Here is a 27,487-nt window from a genome sequence, read left to right as displayed (position 1 = left end):
CAACCATTCCAGGTCTCTCTGCAGAGCCCTCCTACCTTCCGACATTGACACATGCTCCCAGCTTAGTGTCATCTGCAAATTTACTAATGAAAGACTCAATCCCCTCATCCATGTCATCAATAAAAATACTGAGCAGAGCTGGCCCCAGCACAGACCCCTGAGGGACACCACTGCTCCCTGGCCACCAGCTGCATGCAGCACCATCACCACCACTCTCTGGGCCCGGCCATGCAGCCAGTTCCTAACCCAGCAAAGAGTGCTCCTGTCCAAGCCGTGGGCTGCCAGCTTTTCAGGAGTGTGCTGAGGGACACAGGGTCACAGGCCTTGCTGAAGTGCAAACAGACAACATCCACAGCCTTTCCTGTATCCACCAGGTGGGTCCCTTGGTCATAAAAGGAGACCAGGTTGGTCAAACATTACCTACCCCTTCTACACCCATGCTGGCTGGGTCTGATACCCTGGTCATCCAGTAAGTTCTGTGTGATGACCCTCAGTATAAACTGTTCCATTATCTTACCACGTACCGAGGTCAGACAATCTGGCCTATAATACCAGGACCCTCCTTCCCACCCCTTTTGTGAATGGGTGTCACATTGGCCAGCTTCCAGTCAACTGGAACCTCACCAGTGAGCCAGGACTGCTGGTAAATGATGGAGAGTGGCTTCACAAGCTCATCTGCCACCTCCCTCATCACCCTGGATGGATCCCACCTGGGCCTATAGATTTATGAACATCCAAGCAGCTCAGCAGTTCTCTGACTGCCTCCTCCTGGATATCAGGGGGACCTTTCTGCTCCCTGACACCATCCACCAGCGCAGGAGGACAGGTGTGCTGAGGACAAGGTGTCTTTCCACTAAAGACTGAGGCAAAGAAGGTGTTAAGCACTTCTGCCTTCTCATCTTCAGTTACTAAGTTTCCTCCCTCATCCAATAGAGAACAAAGGTTGGTCTTAACCTTCCTTTTACCATTAATATATTTGTAAAAACTTTATTATCCTTTACAGAAGTTGCCAATTTATGTTTGAACTGAGATTTGGCCTCCCTATTTTTCTTCCTACATGCCCTAGCAGGCCCCTTAAATATTTCCTGAGAAATCTGACCCTCCTTCGAAACATGATACATCTTTTTATTCTTAAGTTCCTTCAAAATCTCGTTGCCCATGGAGGCTGGATGTTTGCCTTGTTGACTCATCTTTCAGCACACAGGGACAGTCTGTTCCCTCAAGACTGAGTGTCCTCAAGGTCTCTGTTTTGAAGCACATCCATCTTTCCTGAACTCATTTGTTTTTAAAGGCTGCTTCCCAAGCAACTCTCTGAACAAGTTTCCCAAATAGGCCCAAATCTGCCCTCTGGAAGTCCAATTAAAAGGCTCATTGATGTTCTTCCTGATTTCACCAAATATCAAAAATTCTACAATTTCATGATCACTCTGCCCCATGCAGCCTCCAACCACCACATCTCCCACCAGTCCATCTCTGTTTGTGAACAACAGATCTAACATAGCTCCTCTTCTAGTGGGCTCATCCACCAGCTGTGACAAAAAAGTTATCCTCCACACACTCTAAACATTTCCTGGACTGCCTCTTTTCTGCAGTGTTAAGTTCACAGCAGATGTCTGGCAGGTTGAAGTTGCCTACAAGAACAAGGGCTGATGATCCCGAAACATTCTCCAGCTGCTTATAGAATAAGTTGTCTACCTCTTCTTCCTGGATGGGTGGGTGATAACAGACCCCTAGTAGGATGTCAGCCTTGTTGGCCTTCCCCTTAATTCTTACCCATAAGTATTCAACTCCATCATCATTAGTTTCAATACCTGTGGCATCAAAAACCTCCCTAATATAAAGGGCCAAATAAAAGATTCCTGTAACTCCAGTGATCTCTCACATTTATGTTGGCTGAGGCTGCAACTCTGAAGTCCTGCAGTCTCTCAGTTCTCCTTCCATTTTATGCTCATGCAAGAAATGGTTTGCTGGAGCAGAAGAGAAATGAATACTCCTCAAAAAGCAAGATAACTGCCCAAAAAAAGTTACAGGCTACCACTTTTCATAAATTTTATCCCATGTAAAAACAGGAACGCTCAAAGATGTCTCCATTTTGTCTGCATACCATAAATGTGCATCACCAGGCTTCCCAGGGAAGGGACTAGCTACATGAACAAATCAGTGCAAGACTTGCCAGCGTGACAGCCACTCAGAATTACCTGCCTGACAATGGGCTCTCACCCTGCCATCATGGCAAGGTCCTGTAGCCCTGAGAAACACAAGGTGGAGCTCACCACAATGCCTGCAAGATAAGAGTACAGCTGTGATGGCTGCTGCACAGCTACCCCAAAGATCCACATCCTAACTTGCCTCCAAGTTCTTTGTACGCTCGCTGTATTTTGCAAGCAAACCAATTATCCCAGTCTAAATAGAAGCCACACTGCCGTTGCCAAACTTTAAGGACAAAATTTGGCCGGTAGCCAGCTGCAGTGAAAAAATCATGTAAAACTAAGGCTTCCTGGGGTCAGTTTGAGTTGCATGAGGCAAAAACGACAGCAGGGTGACACCTCCTCTCCAGGCAGGCCCCACCCTGGTGCTCACATATCTTGCTGGTACAGAAATGATCTGGTGTGTATGGCCAAACCCTGCCTGGGGCACAGGGGAAAGCCTGAGACCCACTCAAAATGGGGCCACAGTGTATCTTACCTTTAGCTTGAATTCCAGTTCTGCCCTGTGGTTCGTTTTCTCACAGTCAATGGTAACTTTCCCTCCAAGCTCCATTGTCATGGTACCATATAAAAGTCCTGAAAGGAGAAAAAGAGGCTTAAGAGAGGCCCCAGTGGAAGCAACTTGCTTTCTCAAGTCAGCTTGGCTCTTGCTGACACACTGTGAAATTCACCACTTGGTTTAAAGTTTTGAAAAGACAGAACTGGAGGTTTCTAGGAAATGGCTGTTTACCAGAAGCATGAAGAATCTCCCCAAGTCCATATTCCCCATTTATAACACCAGCTAGGAAATAGCTTGACTCACAGGTGTACCTGTGGCAAGCTGAAACTGGGACAGGAAAAATAAAGAAAGTTGTGCCCAGCAACCTCATTCATACGGCTTAAACAGACCCAGTCAGTTCTCTCAGGGTGACTGAAGATGAGAGCAGCTGTAATGGGATTCACCAGAATCTGGGAGACTAGAGGTCATGTAGGGAACTTTTTCTATATGTTTACCATTTCCTGAAGAGGTCTTTTGCAGAAAAAGAAAAACTGTTAAGAAGAAGATTTATGCACAGGAATACTTCTCAAGGGGCATGATATTATGACATCAGGTATGCAGGCCCTTCTAAATATAAACTTGAAGTCAGCCTGCCAAATTAAAAAATACTCAACCCCCAACATTGGATTCAACTGCTGATTTTAACTCTGCAGTGGAAATTATGCAGACAGAGCTTCCTGAGGAGCAGTGAACCAGCAGCCATGCCCCAGCCTCAGCACACAGTGGCTCCACAGAGCAAAGCCACACAGCCGCTCATACTCTGAGAAATACAATTAGAATAGCAAAGAAATGGCAAGAGAAGTCAGAAATTTCCTTTATCCTCAAAAAGCCAGAAAATAAATCAAGCAAGTTCAGTGTTAACATAATAAAAACTTTCTATCCTAGGAAGCTCAGAAATGTAGTCTTGTTCTTTTCATCTTATCTGCAGTGCATATATGCAGTACTTTTCTGCTTCTGCATAGTGTGAAAACTATTGATGGGCCTAATTCTCTCCCGGGCTGTGCACAGGTAAACCAGAAAGAGTTCAGTGAGGATTACTAAAGGTCTCCTGCTGAGTGCTTTGACTCATGGGGAGCCCTCTGCAGTTACCAGGCCCTGCTGGTGTCAGCTTCTTGAGAGGGGAGAGCCAGAGCAAAGTTAGTCAGACACCATTTTGTTACTGTTTGCTTCCTATCTGAAGAGTCATACCTTACCTTTACAGTGGGCATATGGCATAGTGATTATATAGTCTTCCCCTCTGTTTAGAAACATAAGCTTTGCTTTCCCATCCAACAGTGCAGAAAGTGAGTTGCCTAGAATTTAAAAAACATACACATTAAAAAATTCTTCTTATACTTTGTCCCTCCTCCTACTTTAGAAAAAGCATTTCCATTTAAATGTAGGTCACTAATGGAAGAAGAGATATGAAATGCTCATAATTCAGGACTCTGCACAGAAAGAGCAGTAGATTAAACAGGTCATTAGTGGGAGCTTCAAAGTTTCTCAGGTCCACCAGTTCTCACAACTTTTCTGATTGTGGATGATCCCAAACAACAGAAGAAATTGCCAGAAGGACAGCAAAGACTAAAAGTATTTCACCAAACACACTCAGGAGAGGATAGTCATTAAGAAACCTTTGTCTAAACAAAAAATGGATTCCAAATAGCAACAGTGTTTCAGAGCCTGGAGCTGAGCTGTTTCCATTGAAATCAAATGGCTGGAGGACATTTTGAAGCTCCGGGGTTCAACCCTCAGGAGTCTGCAGCCAGATCAAGGCTCAAATCTGTTCAGAGACTTGTGTCAGCTGGATGCCAGAGAGCTGTAATGTGACTCATCCATGAGCACATCACAGTGGATACTGACAGTCCCATACATTATCGTGAGCCTTTGCCTACTGAAAAACGGATTTTTAAAGCTCTCAATCTTTCTATCTGATTTTTTATTTCTCTTAACATCAGAGTGTAGTCACAATGAAATGGTGGAAATGGGGAAGACACAGGAAGACCCAAGACAAGGAATTAGGCTATCCCAGTGAATTAGGCTATCTTTGTTCTTAACTCTCAACACACTCAGTGATGATCAAAAAACAAACCAAAACCAATGCCACAACGTTACCTGGGAGAGGCCTAGACTTAATGCCTTACCATAAAACTTGGACCTAGCTAGAATGCTGCCAGAAATGCAGAATCCATCCTTCCTATTGCTGACGTGAAAAGCTGACACTGGTGGGTGATGGGACACCTAGGAGAAAAACAGGCAGGGGTCATTTAGAGCAGTCTGCACAGGCCAAGCAGCGGGGAGGTGCACACGAAAGGGGGAACACAATATATGACACCATTATGTAGGGAGCATTATACATCTAATCTTTCTCCCCTACCCTGTATTTTCTTGAGTTTGTGCACATGAGATCACTTTCAGCCCAACAGGTAGAGTGTAAGGTTTTCAAGACAATAAATAAACAGTGCAGAACTTTAGTGCAGCATTTGAATAACCCCCATGAAATGCATGCAGTGGTTGAAATAAAAATTTTAATGAAGCTAAAATTATCTGATTAAATAGGGGGAAAATGTGGAACTGGGAGGCCCTGTAGCAAAGATCACACAGTTCTCAGATCCTTTTATTAACACTGTAAATCTCAAACTACACTTTGTCAGGACAGTTAACCTATGAGCTCTGCCCTTCATTTAATCACAAAGACATAGAGACAAGCCCTCAATTCACTCCTATTAAAATCATCATAGAAATTTTAGAAATAAAACATGGAAGGATTTGGTAGACAGAGGCAACACAACCCCCATTTTATTAACAATAAGAAAACAGCTGGGCAGAATCCCATGGAAAAGGTCTTTATTGAAGAAGCTGATGTAATATATGGGAGACCTGCTGTTATAGTCTTGAGTGCCCACCAAGCCTCATGTAATTTCTGTAAATCTGCAAAGAAAAAAGATCAGCAGCCAGTTTACCCCATGTTCTGCTCTGCCAGTTTGCACAGAGCTCCAGGTTGCTCTCCTAGGGTGAGATGAGTAGTGTGTTTCTGTGCATGGAGGTGCAAGCTGGTGGGTGTTTGCAACACCTGAGCACCCAAACAGCAACTCACCTGTTCTGCTATGTAAAATGTGTGACTGTTCGTCTGAGGATGAAACCAACAGCAGCGGAATGTCTCTCCCAGAATAGGGTTGTATGGCTTTTTTATCCCCTGAAAAACCAAGCAATCAAAACCTGCTACAAATGAAGATTTGCAATCCAATGCTACAGATGGCCACAAAACAAAATGGTAATTTTTTTATCTGATGTTTTAAACAAAGCCTATCACAAGAATAAAAACGGAAGAACTAGATACACATTTATCTAATCCAATATAACCTAATCTAATATTTTCATCTGAGCCATGGATTAATCTGCTATTCTCACCAATTTAATATTTAATACCACCCAATCAAAGCCTTACAAGATGACCAAGCTTTATAATTGCTGCTACTATACACAGCAAGGGCACACTGATGTGGAGACATGGCACAGTGGCACTAATTGGCCTGTAAAGAGAAAGGAGACCTGCTTTCTGCAAAGGGAAAAACCTTGCATCCTGGGGCAAGTTACTTGCTGATGACCAGTTTTATTTTCTAATTGTTCAGTGCAAAGGCTCTGAGGTTGATTGCCACTATTCTGCACTCATTGTCTACTCTGAAACCAAATGCAACCCCAGTTTTAAAAGTAATGGTCAGAGTCTTCTGAGCAATAACAGAGGTAAAGTCTCAAAGGAGAGGCAATAGAGAAATTAAACAAAACCATAGCAGAAGATTTCAATGCCCATTACAACCCCAATTTAATGCCTCATTTTACCTTTGGCTTCTTATAGAAGCCGGACAGATACCACCTCAACACTTGCTTCATTCGGGTGTAGGGGTCATCTTCAAGGACGGCCCTGCAGAACAGAACATAAAACCTTCTTTATACTGGTCACACATCACATTAGTTTCTTATCAGTATAATAACAACAATTTCAATCTATTTCCCCACAACTAAAGGGAAGTAACTTCTGTGCTGCTGCCAGCGAAAAGTTGTCTCCCAGCAGAAATATATATTTTTTCAGTGATGTATTTCACACAACGAACTGTTAAAAAGTGGCACCCCTTGCCCTGCATTTCTGCAAAAAGACCAATAAAATTTCTGGAGTGTATCAGGTTTGACTGGACATTGGAGTAGGTTAATGTGGGATTGCCACTCACACTAGCATTGAGTCACAGCTAGTAGAACAGTGTGAGTCATAAAAACAGACCTATGCCATTAAAATCAAAGACTTTCTTTTTGCTTTTTTTCTTTGTTTCCCTCTTCCATAAAAGATGTTTAAAGTTGATGTGCTAAATGAACTCTATCAGTACTCTGAGATTTCATGCAATACTTCAGGTTGGAAGATACAAAAAGTCATCTCAGTCAGCATCTCCAAACAATGCTCAGAGATGAAGCAAGAAGTAAACCAAAACAAAGGCATCCCTGGTATTTCCAACCATTTAGTCAGATTTAAAAATCAACTTGGGTAAATTATTGCAAAATTCATTTAGAAGGATCACCCAAACCACAGATTTAACAATTTTTTATCAAAACCTCCAAACCTCTTGAAGTCTTCTTACATATCAGTACTGAGGAGAACTACTTCTTTAACTTCAGATGGTACAAATACCACAAACAAGGCTTGAAAATACCATGATTCTGTAATTACCCAGAGAAAGTGGAATAAAAATGAGTAACTAGTGCTGCTATTAGAATATTGCACACCCTGGCTTTACAATCCACTAGGCACATCTCACTCAGAAGGCAGGTCCTATCTGGAAGCAGAACATTTCCTATTTTCTACTCTGCTGCTCCCAGCAGGCCTCTCTCATCAATGGTTTTAAAAGATGTTTCTTATTTGTTTATCAACCATCATAATTATATTGCTTTGGGGAACAGAAGTGCTTGACAATTATGGTTGCTCTGTGTCCTATTCCCCTGTGTACACGAGTACACCAGAAGGTGGCACAGCTCTGTTGTGCAAAACTCCCAGGCACAGGCTGAATTCCCATCAGTTCCAGCCAGCAGTGGCAAACATGTCCATATGCAAAGCTGGGTTTGTCTGGAGTTTAATTTTTCCTTCCTTGCCCCTCACTGGCAGCAAATCTGTCAAGAGTCACTGCAGCTGGCGCCTGGCTTGATCTGTGTTAAAGCCAGTGACCTCGGTATTATTTGGGAGCCTTTCTGGCACACAAAGAGACATTTTCACCAACACAGGAAGAGTCCCGTGCCAGGCCCACCCTGTGTGCTGCTTACTGGGAGAGCAGGTCGGCGTGGTAGTAGTAGTCGGAGAGTTTGTTAAGGAACGAGCGTGGCTCCAGGATGAAGGTGGGCAGCACCACCCGGGACAGGTCCATGCCAGGCCGCAGCTGCTTCAGCAGGATCCACATCAGGCTCTTGTTCTCCTCAGAGACAGTTTCTGTCTGGGACGACTCCCCTGTCTACAAAGGCAGAGGGCACTTCAGGGCACAAGCAGAGAAACCATTCCTTGGGGGTGTGTTTCTCTGGGCTCCAAGCTCACCCACGCACGCCAGGCTGTGGCACAGGGGTGAATGCTCACCTACACCACTGCAGACACACCAGCCATGGCTCAGCAGAAATGAAACCCCAAAGCATTCAAGTGAGCGGTGCAGACAGCCCTGGGTGTCTGTGAAGGCTGGCACGAGGCAGGGGCACAGCTCTGCTCTGCTCCTTCCTGAGCCACTGCCTCCACACACCTCAGGGCTTGATGGGCCAGCATGGACCAGCATGATCCAACGGGAGGACTCTGCACTGCAGGCCCCCAGGAGGTGTGGACATGCCCAAGCATCCCTGTGGCCTGGCAGATGCACAGAAGAAACTCCTCTCAGTCCCATTCTCTGCAACTGAGGGATTATAATATTCACTAGGAGATATGTAGAAAAATGTAGGAGATAAGCAAGTAATCAACAGAGAACAGAAGCAGTCCTCCAACTTCTAGACAAGAGAAACTGGTGTGTCAATATGGCAAGGGCCCCAGTGCCAGGTGAGAGGCACAAAAACTCCAGCACCTGCCAGTGCTGCTCAGAGCCCTGTGCAGCAGAAGTGTAGGTAAAAAAGCCAGGGATTATACTGTGGTTTCAGCCCTGTTAATTGCTATGCATTCAGTGGTTCTGTGAGATGTGCAGCATGGAGGAATGGGCCTTTCACACCACGACAGAAGATAAATTAAACTGAATTTTCAAACAAAAATGCCATTTTAATGCATCCTAGGCATCTTAATTTAACAGTGAAAGAGAACACTTAAACTTTCTACTGATCTTAGGCAAGAGATTTTTATGAGAAAAAGGGCACAGATTCACTTTTGGAATGGACTGTGGTTTGGGCAAGGGCATGGCACAGCACAACAGGATTTTCAGGTGGTATAAATCACTAAACATTCTTTTTCACCACCTGAGCATTGCCACCGTGTTGGCTCCCAATCAGCCCTACAGTCACAGCAAGTTTACCAGCCCTACAGGACTTGCAGGCTGAGGGAATTTCAAACTGAGGAACAACAAAGCTCTGTAACTGTAACTGCTTTTCCATTTTCGTACCATTTTTCTTTTGACAGTCTGATGCAATACACACCTTGAACCTCCAAGGAGGAATGGAATACCATAGCATTACCTAGGGCTTACAATGCACATGGGTCTGTCAGAACTCTCATTATTTATCCAGGTTCTCAAGTGTGCATGTACTGTCAATATAAATTAATGCCATGTTGAAATTGCTGGACAAGGTGTTACTCAGAATGAATCACTGCACACAGGATGGACATAAACAGAATGAGAAGGTGCAAGAAGATGTGAACAACCTCAAATAATAACCCTTTTATAACTTGTTAAAACCACAAGCTTGGAAAAAAATGTGGGTTTTTTGCTGTTACCCATCTACCTACTGAAGTGTTTATTTTATGTTCTAGACCAGCTTTGGCAATCTCAAAGTTCTTCTGACACCTGTCTCTGCCCTCACATTCCAATTGCAAACAAGGCAAAACTGGAATGCCAAATGCATCAACACCTTCCAAGTGCACTGCAGTGCACCTACCCACGTGCACACCTTTAAAATGAGCCCTCAAAGCCAAGCTGGGAATTTAGCAGTGCCAGTTTGTGACCTTTGTCCTACCACACCCGAATTGCAAACAGGAGGAGGGTTGTTTCAGTTTAAGATGACAACTGGCATTCCTATTGGAATGTTTACTTTGATACATGTTTACCAAGGGAGCTACATCATTGCACAAAACCTATTTTTCTCTATGTTCCTTTCACCAGTGAGTTCAAACTCAACAACCAGTCCTACCTGTGTGGACCAGGTGATGACAGCCCCACCTCTTGAAGAAATCTTACAAAACACCCATTGGCCAAGGTCACATGGCAATTCTTTTTGGAAGCTCACTGGATGTTATCTGAGTCTGAGCAGATACACTACAGCAAGCCTTATTTAATGCTACATGAAGTGTCACTTTCCAACAGAAATGCAGTCTTTTTACTCGATTTGTAGTGCATTTTTTTTTCTTATTTTAATGTAAAACTGCAGAGATCTCTCTCTCACACACACACACACCCACGTACACACATCAGTGTAGCCTCTAAGGTTTGTTCAAACAGCAAAATATCAGCCTGCCCTACCACCAGTTCTAGGGCAAGTTTGTCATGTAAAGAAAGGTCATTTTAGAATAAGCAGCTGGCAGAAATTAAGTCTGCTTTCATTTTGCCACTGCATAGTTACTCATCTGTACTCAAAATCTCCTGTTTGAACCCAGTTACCACCTGCCTGTCTGCAAGGAGATTTGAGGGAAAAATGCACTAAAGAGAAGCTAGGGGTAATTAGGATATATTTGACTAAATTTTTTTCATCGGTATTCGTAGTACACTTTCAGGAAAACATTGAAAGAAAAGCATAAGAGGCTGGTGAAGGGTCTGGAGCACAAGTCCTGTGAAGGGCAGTTGAAGGAACTTGGGTGGGTTAGCCTGAAAAAAAGAAGGCTGAGGGAAGAGACCTTATCACTCTCTAAAACTGCCTGAAAGGAGGTTGCAGAGAGGTGCGTGTTGGTGTCTTCTCCAGGTAACGAGTGACAGAAGAAGAGGAAATGGTCTCAAGTTATTACAGGGGAACTTTAGATTGGATATTAGCAAAAAATTCTTCACTAAAAGGATTGTCTGGCATAGGAACAGGCCTGGAACAGAGGGTGATGGAGTCACCATCCCTGGAGGTACTTAAAAGCCATGTAGATGGGGTGCTGAGGGACATGGTTTAGTGGTGGACTTGGCAGTGCTGAGTTAATAATTGGACTTGATCTTAAGGGCCTTTTCCAATGTAAATTGTTTTAGGATTCCGTGACTGTAAGGAAAAAATAGTTTTCCAGAGGGCGTTTCTTTGAAGCACCAACAAGACATCACTCCCCTGTTCAAAGCAGTAGGCAAGCGAGGGCTCAGAGCAGAGCTCCTCTGCTGCCTGCTCACACCAACTCTCACACAGCACACTTGGCTGCCCCAGCTCTGTACCACTGCCTTCCTCAGAGGTTGCACAGTGACATCCAGCTAGCAAGGCTTTTATGTGGAACAGAAATGCATCCTCCTGCTGTTAAATGTCATGAGAAATGGCTTTCAGATAAGCAACTGGCATTTAGCAATCAAGTGGCTCAAATGCTCCAGACACACAAAAAAAAGGATGTTCCATGCATAATAAAAAAAGAGAAGTGTCATACTTTGTATCACACAAAGACTGAGTACCCTAATTGGCCAGGACACACGCCCAGGATAATAATCCCTCTCCTGCTTGCTCCATGAATGTGCCAATGCTGTGCAGATCTTTAATGCAGTAACTGGTTAAAGCAATCACTGATGCTGAAAACACACCAAAGCACAGTAGCAGAGCTGCTGTTCATAATGCAGAATTATTAAAGCACATGATAACACCATGTAATTTTGCAGAAGACTGTGCTTTGCCTTATCTGTAAAACACGGGAACTCATAAAGTTGGCTGCTACCTGCCATACAGCTAAAAGGCTGAATGACAAATACTATGATATATTTTAACAGGAGCAGGCAGCAATCAAGATTTTTGTTTTCTTACCTCTCCAAATTCTTCATAGACTTGTTCAATATAAGTGGTCCCCTTCCCTCCTGGAGAGGCCTCTCCCTGTATTTCTGACTGATCACTCTCGCTTTCATTTGTCTTCCGGCTGTTCTCATGTGCTTCATTCTCTGACTCCTCAATGTTGTCTCTCTCTGACTTGTCTGAAAAAGCATCATTTTCCAAATGGTGGTTGTTCTCCAGGGTTGATTCATTCAACCTGCAACGCACAGTTCATTACTTGCTTCAGTTTGATTTACAAAGCCACATTGCTTATGGCTTTTTAAACACAGTAAAAACACCCCCATGACTCAGAATAGGGTGTGCAGACCAGGACAGTCTCAGACACTGACTTCTTGAATAACAAGGGCTTTATCACAGAAAGAGTGAGATATTTTCCATCAAGATTTCCCCCTCCAAACTACACTTTTCAAAACCTAACAGCTCCATTTACCCACCCTTACAAGCCCTGCTGCTGCTGCGGCTGGGAGCCCACAGACCAGAGGGATACAGAGCAAGTGCACTCCAACAGCTCTACATTGCTGATTAGAGAACTGAAGTATCCATCAGGAGAGATTTTTTCCTTTACAGCAGACAATCAGTGGATAGCAGCACATATGAAAAATGTGACATTATGGGATACATTTTCTTTTCAGTGTTATTGCTATTTGATTTCAACAGAGTGTGGACCTAAGTCAGACCTAGACTGGAAAAGACAAATTTAAAAACTAATAGAAGCAAGTATTTCCTCACACACATACCCCTCCCTCATCCACCAGGCTAACCTGGGGAATGTGCTTCCCCCAGATGATGTGGAAGAACAGAGTTGAAAGCATGGAGTGGACAACTGCATGTGAGAAGAACTCCCAAATTATAACAGCATCTAAGGGAAAGCATGGAAGGTGTAACAATCTTCATGCTCAGTGATCCAGACTGGAAAAAGCCACAAATTCTCTCAAGTAACCTCTAGCATCTCCATTTGAAAAAGCAGATGTGGTTCACATGACAGATGGCAAACATGGTTACATAGATCAGAGGTCAGGTGCTGAAAAGTATTTACTAAATGCACTTTTTTTCAAGTGGTATCTATATGGGAAACAGTTTTCCTTATTCATTCATGTCTGCAGACACATTACCTCTTCCATGGCCTGGCCTAACTCCCATTTACTGAGCTCCTCAGCTTGTCCTTCCTCTGAAAATTTCTTAACTGAGACTTCATGAAAAATTGCTCTTGGATAGAGCAATAAAGAAACATTTCCAGCAATACAAAGGGTTCCAGAGGATTTAAACAGGCCCTGGATCTTGAAGAGTTTCGTAACTTCCTGTAGTCTGTCTTCCTCTCCAAAATTTCTCAGTACATGGGAATGTTCTGTCAAGCTTCTCTATGACGGACATTTTCTCAGGCCGTTCTGGCTATGTTCCAATTTTTACTAAGGATGAATTCTGAAAGTTCCCACCCTTGCTCTTTTCCCCCTCCTTGTTATTTCCTGTTTTAAAAAGATAATTAGGCATTGCTAGGTAGAGCCAGATTAAATTTTAAAAAAAGGCAACAGAAGAATCAGAATGCAGAACTGGCATCAGCTTTTCAGAAGATCTCAACTTCCAACTATGCACTGAAACAAGCTCATGATTTTTAACTTGCCAAGCAAGCCACATTGTGACAGCCACAGCTCAGTTTCTGGCAGAGCCCAGTTTCTAGAGTTCTTCTGGAAGTGTCATCTACAGCTTTCTGTGCCTTTAGAATATCTTTCTTTTAATTCCATTTGTAAATACATGTATGTCTGCATATATATATATACAAACCACAAGGTTTTTTAATTGACAGTTGTACTGTACCATAAAACTAAAATCAGAAATCGGAGTCAATGACCAGCACTAATAATTTGCTATCAAACATTACGTGTCTTCATTGTTCTTCTAATGAGGATGTTAGTTCTCTTTTTTGGCCAGCAAGCAGCAAATGTAATGACTGACAACCAAATACACTGGAGGCACAAATTACACACACATGAATTTCAAATAATAAAGCAGAAAAAAAGATGAAGAGAGAGCTGTCTGGAGAGATTATCCCACGATTCCTCACCGCAGTTGTTTCCTGGATGGTATGTCCAGGAAAATACTAGTTTTTGATAATTTAAATATCTAATTTATTTCTTAATTTTCAATGCTCAGGTAAACATGTGAGTGTTATCTGGTTGCTTTGCTCCCTTTACCTAATGAAAGTCTTCTCCATGGGGAAAAAACACTTGAAAGAACAGTTCATTATTAGGCTTTTAGTTCATAGCTGAGAAGTAGCACATTTTCTATATCACATTTTAAGAAGAGCAAGTTTTCCAGTGTCACTTGCCTCACATTTGGGAAATATTTGAAGTTTAATGGAGTAAATGACTCTTTTCTTAGTTTTCTCTCACCACCACCACTATCACTGCCATCCCCACCCTAGCATTTTTTAAGGATTTCAGATTTAGTCCAAGAGGAAAATTAGATTCGTATGAAATTCCACTGAACTGTGCAATGATTACCCAACACAAACAAGGCAAGACTTAATACATGCAGAGTCACAGAACCACTCTAGGAACCAAAAGGAAAACAGATGCTTCTCATTCTGAGTATCAAATATGAGATGCTGAAGTGCACCCAGGTTCTTCCTCCAAAGAGAATCACCACTGAATATGTGTGATACCCTAAAAACAAAAGCCATGCCATGAGCTTGGCCAACCAATCAATGAAAGACTTCCCAGGGGGTTTCCAATGAGATTTGGACCAGACTCCAAAAGCTCGGGGTGGGGAGAATGATTATGCTAAAAGTCAGCACTGGTTTTCCACCATGAACATGGGTAACCTGGCACTTTCCATGGCTAATTTACTGTTTCAGTATATTAGAGTTTTCTTACAGCAGTGCTTTACTCCCTAAGTGGCATTCCTAGCAACATCAGTTGCTGACCAGGACTTCTTTGGTTTGATACTGCTCTTCTACACAAAGCAAAGAAAAAACTTTGGTTCTTACAAACAAGTAACCAGCCAGATTCCCGGAGATGCTGGAGATAACACATGGAAGCCACAAGAAATACAACTTCATGTGAAAAAGAAGGTTGCCTGGTGCTCTAAAAGTCTCTTGTCTTACACAGTAAATCAAGCCTTTGATTCACTCACACATTTCTCTCCCTCATTTTTATATGCTACTAAAGACACGGATTTTGAAATTACTGTATATTCTTGATTTGTTTCCCAGCAGGAGAGGAGCAAAGCAGCCAGCAGACAAATGCAACTTTGGCTCAACAGAAAATCTGCCTTTGCCAGCTCCCAGGGGGGTTTTGTTCTCCCTATAATATCCATCATCTTCCCTTTCTTTTTCTGTTCTTGACAGAGTAGTTTGGCTAATTTGAAGATAGAGTTAAATGTAATTAACTGCCCCCCTAACAACTGCATGCCAATTTAATTGGTAAGATTCCCTGTAGGGAAAGCATTTAATTAGAATGATTGAATCCCTGTGAGGAAGCCACTGTCACTGGTAAACCAAAACCACTTTGCTCAGCACTTGCACAGTTTTGGTTTTGCTTTCTTCCTTATTTAAATGTTCTTCATTCCTTCAGGGATGACAGCAAGTCATCCTCCTGTCCTGCAATCCTCACACTCCTTTGGGCTTGAAGCACTGGTGAGTTTGGGAACACATTCCCAACAGTGGTAGGACTCAGAAAGGAGAGTGAACTGCCCAGACGACCACAAGCTGAACACCCAGCTTGAACCAGACTCAGCTAAAATTTGAGCCTGTAAGAAATAGCTCATTACACTTGTGGGTACTCTGTCCTGTTGAAAAGTCTGCATGTGTGCTACTACTACTGAATCCCATAATTCAAGGGGCCTTTTAAGGTTGGACAACTAAGAGGTGAAATGCAGGCATCATTTATGCATCTTTCACACATCATATTCTGAAGAAAAGGGTTATTACAGTTTTAACCCTATCTTCTGCATCAGCTTACAGCAGTCATGGGTTTGCCTGAAGGTTCTCAGTGCCACAGGCTCCATTTCAATATTACATATATTTCTGTACACACATCCATCAGCCATAAAACAAGTCCACTGCATCCTTGAATTCATTATCACAGTGAGCAGAGAGACTCCCAGGCATAAGGAAAGTATTATGAAAGAAGCCCATGAGCACAAGTACTAGGGCACATGATGTGGTAAGATATTAGATTTCCTTTTCTTCTCCCACTGCTTTTCAGTAAGTTAAGCTCTTCTCCAAACTCTAGATAAAAACCTGAACAGCAGGACCGGAGAACACATGCTGGGATTACCAGAACCTATCAGGACAAAGGGCAGACTGAAATGCTGCCACCCCTTTTGTCCCATGGGGCCAGAGATACCTTCACACTCTGAAGAGGTCTCAGACCTCTGCCACTGTTGTAACAGCGACCAAGAAAACCTCTTAAAGGTGAGGTCCTGCTCTGCAAAGCATCATCTTTGCAGACTGCAAGAATTGCTACCCTAGAAACTGCATAACCGATGGTGCATTGCTGTGAGCTCTAAAAGTCAAATTCTAATCAGCAGAACTAGAAATAGACACTACTTCTCCTAGTTCTCACTCCAAAGGCCAAATGTCTATTCCAGGAGGATTTCTGAAGTTGCTGATTCTTAGCTATAAGCAACAGTAAGGCCTCAGGCTTTTTAACTGTGTAGAGAGCTTTGATGTTCCAAAATGCTTCAGTAATACCGGGAATATGAATAGAAAGGAGGCTGTGGGGACTTTTTTCCCCTTACATAAAAATTTATCTGATTCATCGAGGAAGAAATTGGACACCTCTCAAAACCCCTGTAGAGAGAGAAAGTAATTATAAAACTAAGGATGCAGTGTGTGCACTCTGCACAATATGACACAGTATTACCAGGGAAGAGTACACATTATTAAAAAATAGATCAGACTCAGAGCCATATGTGCTAGCAACACACAGACATTGTTAGTGACTGTGTCTGTGTAACTACAGCAGCTACATCCTGCAATCTTTACTCAGGCAAGCCATTTCTCATGCTGGTATCCCCAGACAGCATTTTGGCCCAAGCAGGGGACAGAAGAAAGTTGATTATGTACAAACAAACACAGCTGAGATTTCCCCCAGCCCATGTGTTCAAGCATTAGGTGGCCACACCAAGCCCCTATATTAGTGAGGGATGGAGCAGCAGAACACACAGGCTGGTTTTTAGGCAGATCTCCTCAGTGGCTCTGGCTAGATGACGCTGATGTTTGAGCCATTTGACACGTCTCTGTGCATTAAGGAGTGAGAGCCCCATCTTACTGGAAGAACTCCTGGTCTGACATGGCGCTGGAGTGCAGGAGGTGGTTGAGCCCCGCGTGCGCAGAATCGCTCGAGCAGTTCACTTCTCCATCCTTGCCCTGCTTGGAGGCACTGAGCCGGAAGAGGCTGGAGCAACGCAGGGCAAGTTCCAAAGCATCCAGCCAGCATCGGCCTGGGAAAACAAAAGGATTGTTTAAGCATAGCAGAGTAAATAACACAATTCATGCACTGCTTCTCAAAAGCTTCTTGCCCGGGAGTAAAGCTCATTGTCATTATAATTCAGGAAGTCACTGTGCAGAATATATTTTTCGTATATATAACCCCTAGGTTATCTTGCCAGGAATGGTGTATTTTAGCAGCTGCATGAGTAATCCATCTGCATGAGTGATACAGTGGGAAGCTCACCCCAATTCCCTCTTCCCTAATCACAGCCCCTTCTGATCTCCCACAACTTGTTCACATCCCATTGCCCCTTTTTGATTTAGTCTGAGATGCAGGGAATCTGTGTGGGTACCATGCTTCCACACCACCCAGCATCTCATGTCTGCAAATAACACCCTCCCCAAAACACATTCACACACTTCCCAAGGGCAGGGAGACACCAGGGCACTGAGCTGTGCGGGAGAGGTCCCTGCCTACTCTGGGGTCACTGAGCCACAGCCTGCTCAGGGGTCCCACGCTGGCTGTAGTGCTGCAGTAACCACCACTCCAGTCAAGATCCACGGTGGCCAACACGTGACAGAGTGATTGAGACTAGAGAAAGCTGTCAGGCTGCTCAATTTCTCTCTTTCTCTGCATTTCTAAGATTTTTTTTTCCATTCCTTCTCTGCCTGGTCCAGCAGATAATCTGGATGGGGCATCATGTTTTTTTCTTATCTTGCTGCAAAAAAAATCTTTACCTGAAGACTTCGTTTCCATTTTGCAGAAATTATAAGCATGGCACAGAGCCACGACAAACTGCAGCTCCTATGCACAGCCACACTGGATTTTCTTATGGCCTGCACAGGTCCCACAGGCAGACAGCAAATGAAAAGGACAGGAATCCAAGCTGGCCCTCAACTCCTTTTGCAGTGATCCATACAAGGCTACAAAGCTGTGTGTTAAAGCCCAACCACCACAGTGCTGGGGCTGCTGTACTCTTGGAAGCACCTGAAAACAGCCTGCTTCTGTAGTGCAGTCATTAATGAGGCCAGGGCACCTGCAAATTAGCTGAACATTCGAGAATTGAAGTATCAAGGGAGTGATCCTCTAATTTCAAGCTTGTAAAACAGAGCTCTTCATTACACTTCCCAGAATACATTTCATAATAATCAGAAGTGTGATTGAGAGGCAGTGAAGGAAACAAAGGATTTTGCTCTAGCAATGGCAAGTGCTGCAAACAGGGTTTTCCTGGACTGCATTCATTCCTGGTCCTATTTGGCAAAATTTCCATTAGATTCTTTTCTATCACACAGCATCAAGCACATGCATAGATCTCACTGGGATCCTTCTGCTCTCCTGGGCAGAATTCCCATCAACTTCAACATGAGCAAAATTTGGTTCTGCAAGATCCATGAGAGTTAAAAAAAAATTAGAACATGTATATAAAAAAATGTTTATAAATTTGAGTGGCTTTCAGTGCTTGCTTTGATACAAAGCTGCAATCAGTAAAAGAAAATATCTCAAATCTTTGAAGAACTGCACTTGAACATTTAGCCACAAACACTGAAGAGCCTCACTCATTTATTCTAATTTTATCTCATAAATTCCTTCAGCATCAGCTTATGATTTAATAATATCATCACAAATAATGGTTAATAAAAGATTAGAAAGGTTGAATGCTGTTGGAATTGATTTCGCACTATTTTGTATTTAACAAATATTCTCGCATTAAAGCTTTACAGGCAGAGATTTATTCCCTTCTCACTATGTGGAGGATTTGCATGGATAACCCATTAGAGTTAATGGTTGCACTGAGCACAAATCCATCTCCTCCTACACATCCCTTCTCCCCCAAACCCACCACTATGCAAATCTGTTTCGGGCTGTGCCTCACAAGGGAGCACACTCTTGCTCAGGCTCCCTGCCTTGATTCTCCTTTGCCTTTAAATTTGCTTTTCTTTTGCAGTTGTGCAGAGTGAGAACTGTGTGATTTGACATTTGGAAATGCTGCACATGTCAGGATATTTTTGTATTAAATAGGCTGTTAAAATCAGGTGCTTTGACAGGTAGGTTGATTTGTAGCAGCATGGGCCCTTTGAGGCAGCACCGAGGTCATCTCCTCAGTGCTCTGCTGCACTCATTATCCTATGACAGCTGAGGCAAGGGTGGCCCCAAGTCTCCCTCAGACATCCCCCTCCCTGGGGATGCAGGCAGAGCAGCCCACGCTGGCTACCACCCATGGCAGCTCTTTTATCCCCACCCCACTGCCACAGATGTTCACCAGTACTGACATGACCTTACAGGCTTGGTCAAAATATTTGGGGTTCACCACGTCACCAGAGGAAATTTCTACACAATATATCTAGAGTTTCCATCTCTTCAGATAATTCCCTGGGAAGTGCTATGAGAAACCTGAATCTTTTCTGAAGCTTTATTCAAGGAGCTTAAATGAAAAGAAAAAACCCCAAAACATTAAGTATTAATTTTAATAGTCCCAGGCAGATATACAAAGCCTTAGAGGAACTTGCTGTGCATCAGCAGTCAGCATTCCTTGTGCCCTGAGGCAGACAGAAATGGCATCAGTGCACGCCCTTGTTTCCACTTCTAACAGAAACTGAACCAAAGGGATGCAGAGCATCCCCAAGCCCAGAAATGGGCCTTCAGCCATCAGGTGGTGCTGTGAATCCAAACAAACATATGTCACTAACACAGATGTACAACACAAGCTTACCTCTGCAAATAAAAAGGTTGCATTCTCTGCAAGTCAATGGTGAGTTAATTGCAGCATAAACCCATAAAATTATACTCTTTCAATTACAGGGATTGCACACAAGATAAACCTGTTTCCTTGTTAAAGGCCTATATGAAATGTTTTTAAGTCTGAGTGACCTTTCTGGTGAGCTGTATTCTTCTGTATTGTGAAGATGATACAAAAATGCTAGCATTTGGATTACTTAATTGCTTACCTGACAAGTCTACTCACTCCCTCAGGAACTGCAGAAGGGAAGAAACGAATGTGGTCACATAATTAAAGGCTGTCAGCTACAGTCACAGTACTGTATAAAGGCTTCATGGCTACCTCAGTTCTCACATGTTCTAATTTTGAGTGGGTGACTCAAATAGGGGTTTTTTTGTATATAGGGTGATTAGACCAGAAGAGAATGTAAGATGTGGGTTCCTTCAGAGAGGAATGGTAGCCCAAAAGGGTGCATATGAAGGAAGCAAAACAAAAGTTACAATAATATTTTTAGGAGGTTTGAAGCTGCAATGTAAAACCTGCAATCAATTATCAGTTATAATTTCTTGCAAACTGTGGCTCAAACTGAGCATATGTTTAAATTCTGAAGAAAAACACAGAAGTATATTGTCAGCTTGTGGCAGAATCTCCCCACAAGCTTCTAAGCTCTTCTCAAATCAAATTATATAGAAACAGAGAATTGTTTACATTGGAAAATACGTCTAAGATCATCAAGTCCAACTGTTGACCCAGGACTGCCAAGTCCACCATTAATCCACGTCCCAAAGAGCCACATCTGCATTCCTTTTAAATACCAGCAGGGATGGTGACTCAGCCACTTCCCTGGGCAGCCTGCTCCAGTGCTCATCCACTAAGCAGGTCACCCTGCCATAGGAGGGGATCAGGTTGGTCAAGCAGGACCTGCCTTCCCCAAACCCAGGCTGGCTGGTCCTGATCCCCTGGTTGTTCTGTACACGCCTTCAAATAAACAGGAATCACTGTGGCTCCTTGCAGGGCACTTCCTGGGCAGGGCACTGCTGGCACCGTGAAGGAACCTGGAGGCTGCAAGGCTGAGTAGCAGCAGGCATGTGCTTGTACCAATGCTTTTTTTTTCACAGGCAAAAGGAACTACTAAAACCAAGAGACAAAAATAGTTTCTTCTCCCTCTTGGAAAAAAAAATAATCAAAACAACAGAAGGTGCTTATGCTGCTAACCTAGGTTCGGTTCAAAAAAAACCTTGAGTCTGTCCTAGTCTTTGAAGAGATCTAAAATTACAAAAATATCTCACAGGACAAAAACAGGCAGCACTGAAAACACTAAGCTATTCAGTTTTGAAATTCTTTGCACTCACCTAGAACAACTCCTAATCTGATGTGCCAAGTCTATCTGGCATATTTTGCAGCAGCTGGTCATGGAGGATGCAGTGTTCTCACCAGAAAGAAAAATCTGCTCTAGATGGAATCACACCATTGCACACAGAAATATCAGTGTGCGACTATGCTTCTTTTCCACTGCATTCCTGTAGCTACAGAACACCTGGGATGAATCTCTTGCCAATTAAGACTTCAAAAGGCTCACACCAAGCAACCACACATTCCTCCAGAGAGGCATCACTAAGGGAATATTACTCTTCTTGAATTATTAAAGTCCTCCAGCTTTGGCCTCATGCCTCACACTTACAAGATAGATGCTTTTAAAAATCAACCTGAAGTAGACTGTCACCTGGAAATGATGAATTCTTGCTCAAGTGCACACAAATCACGGATTGTGAGGAAGACTCTCATTTGGTTCAGTCAGTGAACATTAAGGTCATCGTGTTCAGCTGACTGCTTGTTTTGCTGTACCACTTGGGTGCCTGTGTGCATGATTTCTCGCACTTTGGCTGTCAAGATGTGAGGATGTGAGCTCTCAATTAGCTGCAGGTGCAATTTATGCACTGAACTTAATGAAATCTTGTTGCAAAAGCCTGGATTTTAAACCACTGTGAAAGGTCTAAGGAAATGAAACGCAAATATAAAGCTAAAAAGAAATTCTATTTTCTGCAGAGCTGCCAGGACCTAGATATGTATTTCATTGTTTACTTGGTTTCAAATTGCAATCTTCCTTGTGGTTCTTTGTTTCTGTGCATGACCCTTATTTCAATAACCTAATTTCCTCCCCAGATGAGAGCATCAGTTTGGGGGGAAGGGCCAGATGCCTAGAAAAGAAACAACACCACTGTAAGCCAGACCATCAGGATTTCCACACAACTGCATCCACATCAGGCAATGGGGGCTACCCAAAGCATACCTGAAGGAGAGGGCAGATATAAGAAATAAAATGTAAAATGTGGTTTACAATTCCACTGTGAAGATTTTAACCCTTGGTAATCTGCCACTTTGAATTCCATTAGTAGGAATACGCCCTGTGGCAGCAGCGCCCATGGCAAAGTGGAGATCCTCACTGTGAGATCTAAGCAGGTGACTTAAAATGCTTAGGACACACCAGATAGCTCTCAGGGCAGCTCCAGAACGGTCTTGGACCAGAACTGGGACAGAATTAAACTACTAACTCTAAATACTCTTCAACAGAAATCTGAAATGCAGACACAGTCACTGGTTTGGAAAAAGCAGTCTTCTTTTTTCAAACTGCTAAGAAAGAAAGACCCTGCACTTGTACAGGTTGAGCCCTGTAGGCTGACATGACCTTTCTAGAGGTTGATGTTTAAAACACATCAAAAAGCAGACTGCTGCTCTGGTCTGTGAATGTGAAATCTGCTGTAGCCAGGTAGTGGTTCTGCAGATTGTCCAGAAGTCACAATCTTAAATACTACAACAGTCTGTCACAGATGGTACAGCAGAGGGGAAAATGGGGATTCTGAAATGCTGAGAGAATAAGTAGGCCATGTAACTGCTGATCATGATATAGCTGCCTGGATGGCTGAACTGTACATCTAACATATGCTGCAACTCACTCTTTCCCAGCAAGTCAGAGGCCTCCACGAGTTAGTTATATTTGCCAAATACTTTGTTGCTCACTTTCCACTACTAACATGGGAGACTGCAAAGAAGAACATGGCCAGGACACCTCTTCAGAGATGCTGTAGATTCACACAGTAGTGCAGTACAGGGGAGATGTGAACACACTACAAATATACACAAGTGCCCAGATCCCACCTGCCCCATTTGTCCAGCTGGCTTAGCTCATTTTACCTCAATCTCCTCTCTCTCCTGGATTCTCTAGGTTTGTCCAGTGCGTTAAAGAAATGACACAAACTCAGGCACACCCTTTTGGAGATGCCTCTTAACAACAGGTGAAGCAATGTAACAGTCTAAAACCATTTCAGTCCAGTCTTTTGAGCTTAAAATCAAACCATATAAACTGCAAAATACAAGCCTTAACTTCCTGCAGTTTATACAGAATTCTTTAAATGGAGCAGTTTCTGTTCCTTGTGTCTTTGTCTGCATGTGTTTTACATGACCTACTGACATTAATACTGTCTCCAAGTCATTCATCTCCACGTAGGACACTCATGTTTGGCCATTTGTCAGGACATGTGTTTGGGAGGAAGCTGTTCCTCCCTCTTGTCTGGAGATTCACATCCTGCCCTTCCTACACAAAGTATGGCCACTTTCCACAGCTCACTGACCTCAGCTGTGAAGTCAAATACTCTCATTCAGCTGAAAATCACACCACTTTTCATGATAGCATTTCTGGTGCAATGCAGTATAAATTTTTTTTTGTGAAGTCCACTGCTAAATGGACAGATCCCACAGCTTTGGCTTTCATGACCATCTCATCAGACTCAGAATCTACCAGGCATAATGGGGCACTCCAAACTTGTGCAGGTGGCTCTAGGGCACTGTTGGTGCTTTTCAAGAGCTTGTATTTTGTCTTGAACCAAAGGCCCTAGTTACTTTATACATACATATTTAGGATATTTGATTGAGAGGCACCTCAGTTCCCTCCCCTTCCCTTGATCACATTAGCTTTCCATCTGACTTTAGGACCCTACTGGAGAGAAACAGCAAAGTAAAGGAAAATCACACCAAACCAAAAGTAACTCCATTTTGATTTGTCTGGCCTCTGCGTGCTTCGCAAGAATCTTGGCCAGCATCTTGGCTTTCAAAATGTGTTCCAGTGACTCACTATTTTAAGCTCTTTTGACACTGGAGATACACAGTAATTCACTGGGCAGAAAACTTCCCGCAGGCATTTCAGTGCTGCAAATTCTCACGTGCCAGGTATGGCCCCTTTTGTGCTTTTCCACCACGCGCTGTACAACCCAGACAGAGAGATCACAGCTAGAAAAGTTTTACCTCTGATATCTCTTGGGAGCTATTGCTACTTTAGGAGCCTTTATGGGTAAGGTTAGTTAGAACAAATCTAAAGCTCTTCTATTCCACATAACTTGCCTATGGCAGACCATAAAAAGGGAGAGTAGAAGCTCAGTCATAGATCTCTTTGCCAGGCTGCCTCCATGGTTTAATCATTAATAATTAAATTAGTGGAAAGACAAGTGCATGGGTCTCTAAGGAAATAATATTTTATAAAATCTGGATTGACAGTTGTTGAAGCTATTTGGTTGCCTAAGAACTTGGTGTGACTCTTCTGTTTATCTGTTCTGTGTGTATAACCAGGGTTTGAAATGCCTCTAATTTAGCACCTCCACCCTACAGCACTATTTTGCCCCACAAGAGATTATTGCATCTATCTCTTTCTAGGCAGGTAGAATTCTAGGCAGGTAATATTTGGAGCCAGGTTAGAATCCTGTATTCCTTTACACAAATAAGCTACAAAAGCATAATATTTTAGGAAATAGATGCATTTCTATGGGTTTGTAAGTTTGACTTATTTTCATGTAATTTCCCTACACTGACATCTGCAAGCAGTTTTCAGTATCAAGATGGTGTCCCTCACCAAGAACTGTCCTCTTTTCATTGCAGGAGGAAAATAGCACAGAAGTCTGTAATGAAGGAAGGTTTTTCTCCTATTCTAAGTGTCATGTCAAAGGTGCATTTGCATTGTCTCAATTCCATCCCTTAGGAAAATGTAAAACCTAATCACTGGACCAGGACACTACTTTCAAACCCCATTTTGCTCCATAAGAAGTCTCTAAAGTTACTCTAGATGAGACCCAAAGGAGCATATGTTATAGATGAGCCCCCTTGGTGGGGTAGGTGAAAAATATCCATAAAATGAACAGCCTGGGTTAATTTGCTATGAAAAAAATTTAAGAGTATTCTCAAGGTCAAATGGAATGAAAACATGTTTTTAATCTTCTTATCTACTTATAAATCACTGATATTTTAGGGCCGCTGAAGTAATTTACAGAGATTTTCACATAGCAAGCTGGCATGTCTGTTATATATTGACCTAAATTTACCTTCTGTAATTTTGCGAATTCCCAGAACAGTATTTTACATGTGGAGTCACCAGCATCTGGGCCTACTGTACTTCAAACCACAGCACAAATAGTTTACAGCAAAATTCAGGTGTCTGAAAGGCATCTATTGACAGCTCTTTAATATTATCATGCCACTTTCCTCCAATAGATCCCTCTCTAATATAAGATACAGGCAGACAAGACAATGAAGTCTCTGCTGAACTGAGGAAACAGAGCCTTTTTAGTATCAGTTTTGGGACAGACTCCTTCCATCCTTTAGTTCACACTGACTTAGTGGTTTTCCCCAATTAGAAGCCTATCTCCTTCTTCCACACACATGGCCAGAGAGGGGCTGTTCAGTGAGGGCAATGAAACGTGCCAGAAGTCTGCTTGACCTATTCCAACCATTGCTAAGAGCAGTATTTCAAGCTGGGTGAGGCACCATTTTTTCCTTTACACTTTTTTTTTTTTAACCTATTTTCTTAACTAGCAGGAAGTATAAGTATGCTATCTGGAGAAAGCAAACAAACCCCAAACTTACCATCTGATTCGGAGGCTGCTCTGAAAATCAAGTAGCTGCTGGGAAGAGGCTGAGTGATCGAACCGACATTTTCTCCCTTTGGTCCCTGGAAATGCACACAGACAGAAAGATGTAAGGCACGGATGCTGCAATGGACTGGTCAATGTTCTTCCACCCTTTCTAGGCAGAGTGTGTATGCTTGTGATAGGAAAGAAGGCAGGAACAGGTGGGGTAATTGGAGAGATTAGTAATCACATTATTGCTGCTGCAGCTCCAAGGCAGTAATGAGCTCCTTTGAAAATGGAGTTTAGCCTAACCTATGCTCAGCCCAAAACCTGCTGTGTTCATTCTGATATGCAGGAGTGGAAAAATCTTATTGCTGTCACTTGGGACAAATCAGTCAAACCTTTGTGCAACACCAGAAGGAGCTGCTCCACGAGGTGCAGGTGGGGTCTGCTTGCAGCCAGATACACTCACAGTGAAACACCCTTCACAGCTCACCACAAAAGCAGCGCAGCCACACCTCGTGCTGTGAGTGCCTCCAGCAGAGAGGCAGCAGCAGCTCCCTGGAAGCAAACAAAGGGGAAACTCCACCCTGAGTCTATGGGAAGGTGAAGAAGGGAAAACCACAAAATAAGGACCAAAGGTGCCCCAGCATGGGCACATTCTACTGGGTTGCAGTCCTTTAAATCCAGAGAATCCTTATGCTGTGGTGCCTGGGGTGACAGCCCCTTCAGGCTTTGCTCATTTTATGCTGTCTTTAGTTTAGAAGCTGTGGCAAAAAACCCCAAGTGTCTTCTAAACATCCTGCTACCACGCTTTCAGCATGACCCTCCAGAAATGATACCCAGGGGAGCAAAGTCCATCCTGGATGAGACACTTCTTTGAGCAGAACTCCTTGATCTCCTCCCTGCTTCCCTTTCTTCTGAACTCCAGAAAATGCTAAGAAAAAGCAGTTCCTGCATGCAGTGAACACAGCTTCATACTCTTCATGTTATGGACTTTGTGCCATAACCTGACAGAAATAAATAGAAATCCCTCCTCCTCCATTGCATTTTCAAAGTGACCCAGCCTTGTCCAGCTCCTTCTGCTCCTCACTTTGTAAAAAATAACACAAAAGCTGTTCTTTTTTCAAATATGCAGACATTATGTCAGAAATAAAAGCAGGGCAGAAAACATCACCAATACTCGTGTGACCACTATGTCACCTGCAGGGGGTGGCAAGAGGTTTTCTCCAGGATGCTCCAATACGCATTCCCTTGACTTTCTAGAGAATACCACACAATGCTGAAAATCTGTAGGCAGATTTTTGCAGTTTGACCATTACTCTCCTCCCTTACATGGGCCATTATAGTATCCAACCATATTCCTAGAAGGAAGGATTTCTCCCTCCCAGTTGGTAAGCATGGAACTGTAACTGTTATTGATAACTGCTCTGGTACACAACTGCTTCACAGTTAGATAGTGGCATTATCTGGATTTTTGTTTTTAAGTTATACTCAGAAAAAAAATGTTTGGCCAGAATTAGGAGTAGGGAAAGCATCAGATTGTATCTGAGTGTATGAAGATGAAATGTTGAGAA

At 43.0% G+C, this 27,487-nt stretch overlaps 1 protein-coding gene across 7 annotated transcripts in view; it reads right to left on the bottom strand.

Moving 5' to 3' along the window:
- OSBPL5 (oxysterol binding protein like 5) overlaps window positions 1-27,487 on the bottom strand; it is a 138,251-nt gene that overhangs the window by 13,682 nt on the left and 97,082 nt on the right. For all 7 annotated transcript variants that reach the window (XM_063398143.1, XM_063398141.1, XM_063398145.1 and 4 more), the window contains 9 exons: window positions 25,927-26,011; window positions 17,142-17,313; window positions 11,848-12,067; window positions 8,029-8,213; window positions 6,565-6,646; window positions 5,822-5,920; window positions 4,869-4,965; window positions 3,939-4,037; window positions 2,686-2,783 (listed from right to left, as the gene is read on the bottom strand). In XM_063398143.1, coding sequence (XP_063254213.1) covers window positions 2,686-2,783; window positions 3,939-4,037; window positions 4,869-4,965; window positions 5,822-5,920; window positions 6,565-6,646; window positions 8,029-8,213; window positions 11,848-12,067; window positions 17,142-17,313; window positions 25,927-26,011 — 1,137 coding nt within the window. The remainder of the gene's footprint in view (window positions 1-2,685; window positions 2,784-3,938; window positions 4,038-4,868; window positions 4,966-5,821; window positions 5,921-6,564; window positions 6,647-8,028; window positions 8,214-11,847; window positions 12,068-17,141; window positions 17,314-25,926; window positions 26,012-27,487) is intronic.

The sequence above is a fragment of the Prinia subflava genome, chromosome 5 (assembly GCF_021018805.1).
Source record: "Prinia subflava isolate CZ2003 ecotype Zambia chromosome 5, Cam_Psub_1.2, whole genome shotgun sequence".
Lineage (NCBI taxonomy): Eukaryota > Metazoa > Chordata > Aves > Passeriformes > Cisticolidae > Prinia > Prinia subflava.
Note: the sequence above shows the minus strand (reverse complement) of the source record. Positions and strands in the feature narration are given on the sequence as shown.